At 37.0% G+C, this 13,281-nt stretch overlaps 1 protein-coding gene across 2 annotated transcripts in view; it reads left to right on the top strand.

The window, feature by feature from the left end:
- Positions 1 to 13,281, top strand: part of LOC136853941 (TAF6-like RNA polymerase II p300/CBP-associated factor-associated factor 65 kDa subunit 6L) — a 52,361-nt gene that overhangs the window by 15,669 nt on the left and 23,411 nt on the right. For both annotated transcript variants that reach the window (XM_067129840.1, XM_067129848.1), the window contains exon 5: positions 2,844 to 2,995. In XM_067129840.1, coding sequence (XP_066985941.1) covers positions 2,844 to 2,995 — 152 coding nt within the window. The remainder of the gene's footprint in view (positions 1 to 2,843; positions 2,996 to 13,281) is intronic.

The raw sequence follows: 13,281 nt of genomic DNA on the forward strand, positions 1-13,281 counted from the left end.
ACACTGAAATGCATTGAGCAATTTCAGCCAAAATTGGTATACACATGACTTACTACAGTAAACCCCCGTATTTGCGGGGGATGCGTACCGCACCCCCCCACAAATAGCTAAAATCAGCAGATACTTAAAACCCCTCTAAAAACACTTAGAACTGCCTATTTTGATAGTTTAAACACAAAAAACCCTCTAAAAATGCTTATACTTGAGTACATGTATTTTAATAGTTTTATCATAAAAAATGCATTTAGTCATGAAATTTATATGAAATACAGTAATTAGCGAATATTTCTCAGTGAAAAATACCTTGAATGGGCGAGTTTTCTACGAATAGTGGGTATACAAGTTCCACAGAGAAATCTGCGAATACGTGAGTCCGCGAATAGTGAGACCACGAATATGGGGTGGGTTTACTGTATATGGAAAAGAATACAGTGTGGGGCAAGACATCACTGGCACCAAAGGGGTGTAAGTGGTTGGGAAGGGGGTGACGTAAAAATAACAGAAAACAACAAATATTAGTGCCTAATCCATAGTTTTTGAGGATGCTAAGATGAATAGTGATGCTCCCAGTGCCCTGTAAGTCCAAGTTTAGTCCCAATAGGAAGGGGGATGAGAAGGGGTGGGAAGGGGGTGAAATGTAAAGATAATCGAAAAAGACAGATATTTTTGTCTAATCCATAGTTTTCAAGGTTGCTGAGATGAATAGTGACACTCCTGATGTCATCCACTTGTGGTCATTACCACTGGAGAGCAAGATATCCTTCACACCATTTTAAGCTTTCTCATGTCTCTCATAGCCAACCTGAGCTAGACTTCTAAGCTCAGTGAAATTGCCCGACAGATGGTCTGATCAATTGTTTGTATGTAAATAGGATTGTTTTGCATGGTTGGCAAGCTTACATGCAGCGTTAAGTTAAGTATATCTTAGTTTAACCAGACCACTGAGCTGATTAACAGCTCTCCTAGGGCTGGCCCGAAGGATTAGATTTATTTTTACGTGGCTAAGAACCAATTGGTTACCTAGCAAAGGGACCTACAGCTTATTGTGGAATCCGAACCATATTATAGCGAGAAATGAATTTCTAACACCAGAAACAAATTCCTCTTGTTCTTCACTGGCCGGTCGGAGATTTGAACTCGTGACCAACAGAGTGGTAGCTGAGAACGGAACCCGCTCACCCAGCGAGGATCTCTACATGCAGCATTAAGCCATGGCTTATCTTTTAAGATGAATCTTGAGGAATTTAGATGGAATTCTTCTCTCGATAATAGTTTCAAGATGATCATTAAACACTCAATAACATTCAGATGTCTGGTAACAAAGGTCCTATTGGGGTCATGTTTTTTCATCCTAATACAACCTTTCTTACAGCCAGCCGACCAAGTATTATTGTTGCAGCAAAATAGCTATACTGGAGGAAGATGGTGGTGTTCAAGGACAAGGAGGAGAAGGAGCAAGGCTTGGATGTAGGAGTTCTGGAGAATCCTCAAAAGTATATGCTGAAGTCTGCAATCTACAACTTTGCAGATGCATGGAAGTACATCACCGTGCAGACCTTGGAGGAAGCATGGATCCTTATCCTAAAGGGGGAAGACAGTCTGATTGACTTTCCAAGGTTTCAATGTCAATGACTTGTGTCAAGCTCACAAAGGGAAGAGACAATGATCCCTAGGATGACATATGAGAGAGGCTAGACGACAATGGTGGCTATCCTGGCTTTCAGTTGATGTCAAACAATGAGGTAACTGCTGTAGTTGCTGCTGGTGAAATGGGGAAGACAGTGACAACACTAGTGATGATTCTAATGCAAACCTAACCGCAGCCTACAAGGAGAAGTGGAGGATCTTGGACAAATTCATTGAGCTTTGTGAGAACCCCAACATTGACCTCAACTGTTTGCCAGGCCTATTATGTTGCTGAAGAAGCTCAAGAAATTTAGTAGCTGGTGATTGAAATGTAGATTCATTGTTCTTTTTGTCAGAATACACTCGACAGCTTATTCAGATCCCTGACCCCCTTGCACCCCAGACCATTGCTTTCCACTTTTTCAGCAACTCAGTCATTCAGCTTGGAAACACAAGCAAACACGTCATCAGTCTTTGATGATGTACCAGATTCTTCCAGTCAGGAATCTGATGTGCCTCTACTACTTGAAGACCCTTCAGGCACCACAATGCTTCTTCCATATAATTTTTTGCCATTTTATGATCAGGAGGAACTAGGGGAGGAGGGGGAGGATTTGTTAACCCTTCTCACAAGTTTTTCAAGTCTAGCCCCAGTAGGCAGACTCGATATTGTTCATAGGTAAAATAGAGAGAGAGTTTGGTTTTTATTTGTGTACAGTACAGTACTGTAGTGTATTCTTTTTTTTTATAAGCATATATACAGTACTTTGTAATGACCAAGCAGGGAAAAAAGGGCATGAACTTAATATTTTACATCTACAGTATAGTGTTATTTTTACTGTATTTGCAAGTCTCCAAAATATGCAAGGGCCTTGGATGTGTTGTTACTGATAATTGAGGGAGTTTTTTTTTTTTTTTTTTTTTTTTGCAGGGGTAGGTGGAATTACTTGCTTGTCTTGAAGTATTTTTGGAAATATAGTACCAATGTTACCTAGAAACCAAATGGATAAGGCTTGAAGTCAAAAGTTAATGGATAATAAACCTGAAAAGTTTTAATGATTGTAATGAAAAATTTCATTTTGTCTTTAGTTAGATGTTAAGTACTGTATCGAGAGAAGCCTAATGACCTCAGATTCTTTCATGCATGTAGGCAAGTGAATAGTATCATAGTTAAAGTTTTTCTAAAATGTTCCATTACAAAATTACTGTAATTTCAGGTGAATGGTTGAATGTGAGTGGGCATAATTTGGTTAAAGCTGAAAACTGCGGAGAGGTTTTACCTTCGCCACAAACATTACCTTCAGACTTCATACAGTATTACCAAACACTCTTTACTGTCATTGCAGGACCTTCTAATGACTTGTTTAAGGTAAGTTTTGATAGATACTGTATTTTTGTATTAAATATCTGGCTTACATCTGGATCAACCCCAGTCTCTCAAAGAACAAAGTGGGAAGCTACCAGTTGAACCACAAAGGACATGAAAGGAGTTGGAACCAAATATCTTCTTTACCGGAGGTTTTACCTGGGCTGACTGCTGCCGAACAAACCAGTGAATTTTATCCGGTTTCCTTACCCACCAGTGAGCCAATTGATATCATTTCATTCAAACTACATCTTCAGCATGAATATAATGATCACGAGCACATGTTTTACAGAAATAAATTTCTGACTTGTATCAAGGCTGAACCCCCATCTCTCAAATAACAGAGCTACCAACTGATCCATAAAGGTCATAAAAGTATTTGGAAACTAAGTACAGGCAGTCCCCGGTTTACGACAGGTCCTTCTTACAACGTTCCGAGGTTATGGCGCTTTTCAGATATATTCATCATAAATTATTTCCTGGTTTATGACGCATGTTCCGGGCTTACGACGCCGATCCGACAGAAGAAATATGGCTCCAAAGCAGCAGAATAATAAAAATTTTTAGTTTTTTTTATGAAAGCCTCATTAAAAATGCAGTTTACATTGTTTTCAATGCACCAAAATTATTAAAAGTAAGGTTTTCTTAGGGCTTTTTATGATTTTTGACAATTTTTCAGTTAACGACAATTTTCAGTTTACGACACAGCATAAGAATGGAACCCCCGTCATAGCAAATGCAACCTCTCAATCCACACACACACACACACTTCACCTACGCGCACATATGCACCCAAAATAATGCAGGTACGTGTGTAATTATAAAAAATAATAAGAAATGTATACACACTTGCATAAAAACGTTTGCACCCCGTAATTCATAAATATCAAATAAAACACTATCCAATTATAAAAGTTCCCAGAACCCAATACAACAACATAAAACCCTAAACGCCGATGTGAACAGCCGATTGGTATATGAAAAAAAAAAGACAAAAGATATGAGACACACACAACGCTTCATACAGGCGTGGCAGAGAAGGCAAGATGCTCCGCCCAAACTCGTGACGCAATTACTAAGTCATCGCGATGATGACGTAACAACCGTCACAATCGAACATCAATTACAACACAATGAAAAAACACACAATTATCCCTATCATCAGTTATAACACAATGAAAAGAACAACTTCACATTAAAGTAACAACCAAAAAGAAAATCATAACACTTACATTACGTACGTCTCTGCTTAGCAGCGTGCGAATTCTCTCACCAAGGAGAGAGAGAAAGAGAGGAAAAAGAAATACTTGCGCATCTTCACGTGTTTTAACACAAACAAGCGGTCAAAATACTGCAATTACTTCACATTATATCCATCGATATATCCCTAAACACTGCCCTAAATGCGATAATGCCCTATTTATCCCTTACTGACAACTCGTACGCATTATTTTAAACTCGCACAAAGCAACTCTTTGAGAAATACTAGCTTGCAAGAGACGCTCGCCTCACAGTAACATCTAACACTGCTGACCCCCACAAAATCCTATTCTGAGATGCTAACACTAAATAATGTCTCTTCGGAAGCATATGCATACCTAATTATCCCATTAACTAACTATCAAACCCATTCTAACTCTGTTAACTTGCCGCCAACTGTTATAGGCCTGATTTTCGAGTCCTATGTTTTATTTAATTCTCTGTTTTAAGAACAGAGGTTGGTATCTCGCTTTTCCCGAGATATGTTTAGTAGCAAAAACTGACTGGTTGAGTCAGATGATCTCTCAACATCCCATCTTAAGTTATTCATCTTCACATCCTAAGTTATTCATTACCCCTAACTAAATTCTAAGGTCTACTGGAATGAGTTACTAGGATACAAAACTAAAAACTTTATTGACAAAAAAAATAACGAAAATAACTTCAAATAAGCTACGAAAGAATGAAATCGAATGATTCAACATGGCTATGAAAATCTACTGATTAAGGTCCAAAACATTGACACCCAATTATTTAAGAGGAAATACAAAAATAACCCATCTGTCATCCAAATCATAAAAGGTCACTCAATACATTGCAAAGGTCATTTCACTTATGATTAAATGTCACACCACTCCCTTCTTTGAAGAGGAACGTGGAGAAAAAAAAAATACCTGTAAGAGACAAGAGTTATATTAAAAACCAGAAAATGTAAAATAAAAATTCAGAAACACAAGATTTCACTGCAGCAGAAGTAAAGTCTTTCTCCAGAGTCTGTAAGAAAAATCTAAAATATTTTATGAGTTGTACTCACTTCACGAAAGTCCTCTGGAACACAGACTCCATCTGTGTGCTTCCCTTTTGCACAGTTCACGTTAATTATAACCAGAATGGATCGTATTGCCCATTCATTCTATGAAACACTCCCATTGTATGGGTTTTGCAACGCACATATGAACACACTCTCGTGACATCGCTCGAGTTCAGTGTATGACAAGACACGCCTTCTGTAAACCAAGGCGTCACGAGGTATTTGGTCACACATGTACTTACTCCACTGTGATATACTCTTCAAATCCAGATCTATAACCGGATCACCTTCTTGAAGGTTCTTTTGCTGACTTTGCAATCATCCACACGTGTTGTAACCAAGGGTGTTTTCCAGGAATGGACACTGCTGAATTCAAAAAACACACTTAAGCATTTGTTGCAAGCTGTGCTCTGTCATATGATCTCACGTCTTCAAAACAAAAGGTCACCTTCATTACTTTACACAGACATATATATATAAAGGTCACCTTATATATATATATATATATTATATAGTTACATATATATATATATATATATATAATTATATATATATATGTATATATATATATATATATATATATATATATATATATATATATATATATATATATATTATATATATATATTATATATATTACTGTATACATATACACATATATATATATGTATGTATGTATGTATGTATGTATAATATATATATATATATATATATATAATTTATATATGTATATATATATATGTACAGTCATACTCGAACTTACGCAAGGTTAGGTTCCAGAACCCCTCACGCAGGGTGAATTTTCAGAATCGTAAGTTTGTCATGGTCTCTAAAAATGCTAATAAATGCTTATTTCTAAAGTTTAAACACTAAATATGGCCCTAATCATGCTCCCAAATTATTAAGTTAACTTTTAAATGAAATTAAAGTTACTGTAATTTCATTTAAAAGTTAGCTTAATACATTACCCTTAAAAAAGAGAAATAAATGGTTAACATAAAAATTGAGAATTGGAAGAGAATTTCTCTCTCTCTCTCTCTCTCTCTCTCTCTCTCTCTCTCTCAACCGATCTATTTTTAGAAGTCGTCTCAACCTCCTTTTAATAACTTCTTTATTCTGCATCTCTCTCTCTTTGTCCTGAAATGCTTTTTCATAAACAAAGTGTTTTATATTTTGACTAATACAACTCTTAGTTTTTATGTCTGTGTGTTTTAGAACGTATTTGCAACACTAGCGCATTTACACTTCGTAGACAATACAGGTCAAATCAGATCAATTTAAACTATCTACTGTACAGGTAAAGACGTACAGAGAATTAATAAGTTGTAAAAATGTGTGAGCGCTAACTATGAACAAGAGAGAGAGAGGTTGTCCTTACTTAAGAGAGTGAAATTATTTATCAATCATTACGGAGACTGAGAGAATAACACGAGAGAGAGAGAGAGAGAGAGATTTGTCCTTACTTGAAATATCAAGTTATATTATTTATGAATTATTACGGAAAGAGAGAGAGAGAAGTTATTCTTACGTTAGATATCAAAAGATGGAAATTCAGTATTAAACTAACTTTTAAATGAAATTAAAGTTACCGTATTTTCATGTAAAAGTTAGCTTAATACATTACCCTTAAAAAAAGAAATAAATGGTTGACTTACGAGTATAGGAGTGTGTGACTCTCTCCCCCATTCCACTGATCTATTTTTAGAAGTCTTCTCAATCTCGTTTTTAAAAACTTCTTTATTCTGTCACTTTCTCTTTGTTCTGAAATGCTGTATGTCTCTATGTTTTATAAGGGCACATTTACAGTTTGTAAACGGTACAGGTACAATTAGATCAATTCAAAATTATCTACTGTACAGATAAAGACATACAGAGAAACAGTGCTGTAATACGTAGGTTGGCTAACTTCGAATGAGAGAGAGAGATAACAGTTGTCCTTACTTAAGAGAGTGAAATTTTTTATGAATTATTACGGAGAGAGAGACAGAGAGAGGGAATTACTGTACAAGAAAAATGTGACCACTGATTAGCAACACTGCCCTTCTTGTCATGTTAAATGACATGTCTGACAGCTTTTGCCTTCGACCTTCTTACACAAAAGACGAGGGAAGGATTTGTTTGTTCAAAATAATACGAATTTTGTAATTACAGTTTTATTATTATTATTATTATTTTTATTTAATTTTATTAATCTTATTAATATTTGAAAATTAGTACTTATTATTAGGTAAAAAGTTTATTTATCATACAAATAAACATACCTGTATACATGTACCATAAAAATTCATGTCACCAAAAGAGAGAGAGAAATTACTTTTAATAATATTTAATGTTATTTAATTTACACATAAAAGCTTAAAAACTTATAAATTACATAAAAAATTAAACAAACACTTTTGCAGGGTTTCGCAGTGTTTGCAAATGTTCGTGTGTCTGTGAAAAACTCGTGTATGACCATTACAGTAGTTAGGTTCCAATGAAAAATTCGTGGATCTGTGAATTCGTGCAACTTGAATCACGCAAGTTCAGGGTATTACTATATATATATATATATATATATAATATGTTAAATGACCCTATCCCCAGGTCAAATAGGGCCATCTTTTATTGCTGTATCTGTTTTAAAAACAGAATCAATCATCTTACTTTCCTAAGATGCTCTGGTAGCAGTGGCTCACCCTGGGTCAGCAGATTACTTCTCCCTTCTCGACTTCTCTCAGTGAACCTATCTCTACACAAAGGCCTACTGGAATTAAACACGATATACAAAACTAGACCTTATTTGCAAATTTAACAAAAGTGATTCAGCAAAAGCTACGATCATGAAATGGAGTGAATTCCACCCCCTACAATTGGAAAACATCACTAGAGGGAAATCTGATACACATTCAGGTTATCAATTATAAACCAGCTGGTACTAGTGACTAACACCCTGGTCACCAAATAAAGTAATAAGGTCATAATTATTATAGATGACAATAAATGTCATATAGTGTGTAAAAGAATGACACCACTTCCAAATATATTCGTCCTCACAAGAAGAACCCAGAATTCCTGTTGAAAGAAACATATCATATATTAAAACCTGAAATGGTGTTAAATGTCATTCTTATTCAAAACAGAAAAATGCACACTGGAGACATAAGGGAGACACAGCAGGGTTTCACTGCAGCACTATTAGGTCTTTCCACAAAAATGTCCGGAAAAGATATATGTATGCATGAATCATGGTACTCACTTTCTGTGGTGACAGATAACAGATTTTCCAGTGGCGATCTTCTGACACTTCACCACTGACCAAAACAGACCCGGTCTCAAAATGCAATCCCTCCTGCAAGAGTCTGTCTCCTTGTTAACATACCATTCACGAGTGCAGCACACATACACACTCACACAATCATTTCTTCCGGAAATGTGACGACCTTGGATCAGTGTTCGATCACGCTGTCTCCATGGATTTAAATCATGATCTAATAGCTCTCTGTATCCAACTGTGCAAACCTGCAACGTCGACACAAATGTACGTGCAGTGGAAGCGCCATTGACAGGTCAGCACATAGTCATCCCAGACTTAATATATATATGTTTATATATGTATATATACACACACACACACACACATATATATATATATATATATATATATATATATATATATATATATATATATATATATATATATATATATATATATATATGTATATACAGTATATATATATATACTGCAAACCCCTGATTCAAGCGTCTCACAGTTCACGAACTCAGCGAATCGCAGGATTTTCTGTGGAACCTATTTAAAAATAATTCTTGGGTAACCCTCCCCTCTCATTTGCAGGTTTTTCTATGGAATATATCTATGAAAATATTCACGGGAAACTCGCTATTTGCTGATTTTTCATTTTTTCATAGAGCAATGTTCTGTATTGTCATATTTACTGTATAATAACATTAAATAATAATGTACTGTAATAATAATATTACAGTACATATAATAGTAATAAGATTAAATAATAATAATGCATAATACTGTATGCTGGGTACTACTTGTAATAATAATACATAATAATAATAAGTTTAAATCATACAGGTACTCACCTGTGATGAATGTTGATTATAGATGATGATGGTGAATTAGCTTTGCATTCCGATGAATAACGATAAAGATATGACTGCACAGCAGAGTAGAGGAATTACATCTCTGAGGGAGCCTCTTCACCTTCTTCAGGTGGCACTTCGTCAAGGGTTTCAGGAGGTGCCATCATGTTGAGGTATTTGAACATGGCACTGAAGGTGGTACGGTAGGGTGCATGAGCTGATTAATGGCATTGGAAACATTTGTGGCCCTTTCTTCATTATCATCCTATGCCTTTATCATTGTCTGCAGCTACTTGGCTTTTTTTTAAGAAATTTCTACAGACCATGAAATTCTTCAAAATCCTGGTCTGTTGGTGGGATAGAGAGGGTGCAAGATCTTCTCCAGCGATGGCCTTCCCAAGTATTTTACCGTCTTGATACTCCTTGATGAAGGCGACTGCACCTGAAGTCACATCATTCTCTGAGACTTTTGCCTTCATGTAACATTACAATAATGTCTGCCTTCTCCTCATGTCATGACCTTCCTCTGGTGCTTAGGCTCTGTGCCAGAAGCCTTAGAAGAAGCAGGGCATTATGGAGGCATCATAGGGCACGATTCCAAAAAAATATGCTTAGTCCATAGCACTGTACACAAAACACACTCAACCAAGAGATAGCAGTGAACTGAGGTGCTGGGTCATTTGCCGATTATCAGTAAACACGTACGTAGGCATGTACGCACGGTACTAATGCACATATGTATAACATTGATATTCTGCACATAGTGTACATTTTATTAGATGTTTGTTGTAGGATGATTTTTAAATATTATGTACATAAAGTGTTTTAGGATGGTACCAGTACATAGAGCATATCTAAAATACTGTACTCAGGACGGTGGGACTAGTAGGGAATATTTTCATGTTACTTACTAAGTATATTTTCATGACTACTATAAATACGTTTTTTATGATGAAAAAAGATTTACTAATTATTAAATATTACTCTACTATATATTAATAATGTATTAATATATAGTAATATATTAATGTAAACACAGCAAAATTTCAATAACATATACATGTATTTGTTTTTCTTAAAAGGTGCATTACCCAAGCCAGCAAATGGGCAGAGAAAGATCATTGGATATTGGGATGCTGATATACCCAGGCGCAAGGATAGTCAACATGCTATTGGCTGTCATTTGCAAAGCAGCCAATCCAGGAGCCCCATTCATTTTCCTTGGCGCTCATTGGCTGTACACTTGACGTTGATTGGCCTAACACTCACTCCTATCTCATGAAGATGGAAATCTGGGAGCCCACATGATCGCATCTGTCCCAGTTCACCGCTAGTACTAAGTAGCATCTTCTCGTTGGGTGTAATCGCGGATCTTCATGTGTCGATTTTAATCTTTGTGTATCAGAGCTAGTCGTACCCTAAAATGACTCCTAAAAAACGCCCTGTTCCTTCTAAGGCTTCTGGCAGAGAGCGTAAACGCAAGAAGGTGGTCATGAAGCTCGATGAGAAGGTAAAACGTCTTGATATGTTTAAGGAAAGGTTACGCTGCTGTAGGCCACCATTCTAATGTCAATGGAGGTACATAAAGAAGAGAGGCTGAGATACATAAGGTTGTAAGTATGAGGTTCTTCGGTAGTGCAAAAACAGTTTTGACAGTGTGGGATAAGACAGTCGTTAAGATGGAATCTGCACTGGTGTTTTGGATAAAGGACTACCACAAGAAGAACGTCCCCCTCAACTCCAACATCATTCACAAAAAAGCGCAACTACTGTACTAGTAGTATTTGACTGCTACAGAAGGTGATGACGTACAGACAAGGGAAGGCGATGACGAAGGAGAATTAGAATTCTTAGGCTTCGATGAACCCGTGCCAGAAGAAGAAGAGGCAGAGGAAAAGCCACAAGCAGGACCACCATCAGCTCCTCAAGGTTTTCAGGCCAGCAAGGGGTGGTTCCACCGTTTCTTGAAGTGGTTCCACCAAAAGTCTGTTTCTCTTCATGGGGAAGCAGCATCTACAGATAAGACTGACTTGTTCTGGAAAAAGATGCCATCCCTGACATAACTCATGAAGGATGAAGCCAAAGCCCCTTCAGATTTAAGGCCCAGAAGGATAGGGTTACCCTTCTAATGTGTGTGGGAATGCAGCAGGCTTCATATTGAAACCAGGCTTCATTTACAAGGCTGCAAACTGCAGGGCCCTCAAGAATTAAGAACAAGGCATTGCTGCCTGTGTTCTGGATGCATAACCCCAAGGCCTGGATCACCAAAGCCCTTACATATCACTGGTTCCATCACACCTTCATCCCTCAAGTTAGGCAATACCTGAGTGACTTGGGCATGGAGTTCAAGGTGTTGCTGATTATGGATAATGCTGGTAGCCACCCTCTGGATCTTTATTATGAGGGAGTCCAGCCCAAGTTCCTCCATGCCAACACCACCTCTCTCCTCCAGCCTTATGGACCAGGGTCCTGATCGGTGCCTTTAAGGCACTCTACACCTGGAACTCCCTCGAGCACCTTGTGAATGCAATGAACACTGACAGTGAATTTAAACTGAAGGAGTATTGGCGTAAATTCATGATTGCCACATCTGTCCGTCATTGACAGATCGTTGAAGGAAATTAAGGAGACCCTGAACACCTGCTGGAACAAGTTGTGGCCAGAGTCTGTGCATGATTATAAGGGCTTCTTTCCTGAAGAAATTCAACATTAGGCTATTGGTAAGGCGGTCCAGTTGGCGAGGATCCTAGGTGCGGGGACTGAATTATTTGGTGTTTGAACTTTCAAGATAGGCAGCTACAGTATAAGCATTTTTGGGGGGTGTCAAATATTCGTAGATTTTAACTATTCGGGTGCAGGGGGCCTGGTATGCGTTCTCTGTGAATACGGGGGTTTACTGTGTGTGTGTGTGTGTGTGTGTATATATATATATATATATATATATATATATAGTAGAATATATATATATATATACCTCGATATATATAATTATATATTCCAGAAGAAAGCGTCGAGATTGCTCCAGAAGAAGCGCCCTATTTAGTCGAATTCTGAGTTAATTTCTCCCATAAGAAATAATTGAAAATGGATTAATCAATTCCTGACCACCAGTCATTACCCCAGCCTTACCTTTTATAAAAACATTAAACAAATTACAATTAAATAAGTTCAGAGTTGAATAACTTACCATATCAGAAGCACTTTTTACATTTTTAAATGCACACAGTATAAAAAAAATTGGCCTACGACCAATGCGGCCGTATTACCGATGATAGACCAAGCGCCTTAGGCTAGGCTAGGTAGCCTATAGGCACTACCAGAATGTAATGTACTGTAACGGGTACACACGAAAACTGTTGTTAATAATGATAACATTGAAAAAAAAGCCTGATTATCACATTAAATTAATAATACAGTATTTATAAGCCGAATTACTGTATGTCTGTTATCATAAAATTAAGAAAAATTTCCTAAATTACGTCGGAACTCGGCAGCTTGTGGCAGATGTAAACAAACCACAGCGCCATCCTGGTGGTGTATCACGTTACTAATTACATAAACATTCAGTATTTATGGTAAATATCATACAGAGTCTACTGGAATAGTGTACAAAATCACTGTAAAACATCTTTCAGTAAATATTATGATTCCCTAACATATTGGGACCCATGATTGGATGAAAATTCAGTGCAGAAAGCCAAAAAAATGATATATACCTGTACAAGGTGTACTTCTCCAAACAACAGCAGCAGCATGTGTGAGCTTAAATGCTTTTAAATAGCATGGGAAGAACACCACCAACAACGCCAACTAGCGGCAGCTGCCTGAAACTTTTTTTTTACAAACATCATATGATTCATCGGGTCGGATTCCAGTTTGTTGTTCGAGTTCCGACGCAAAATTT

This window comes from Macrobrachium rosenbergii, chromosome 3, assembly GCF_040412425.1.
Source record: "Macrobrachium rosenbergii isolate ZJJX-2024 chromosome 3, ASM4041242v1, whole genome shotgun sequence".
Lineage (NCBI taxonomy): Eukaryota > Metazoa > Arthropoda > Malacostraca > Decapoda > Palaemonidae > Macrobrachium > Macrobrachium rosenbergii.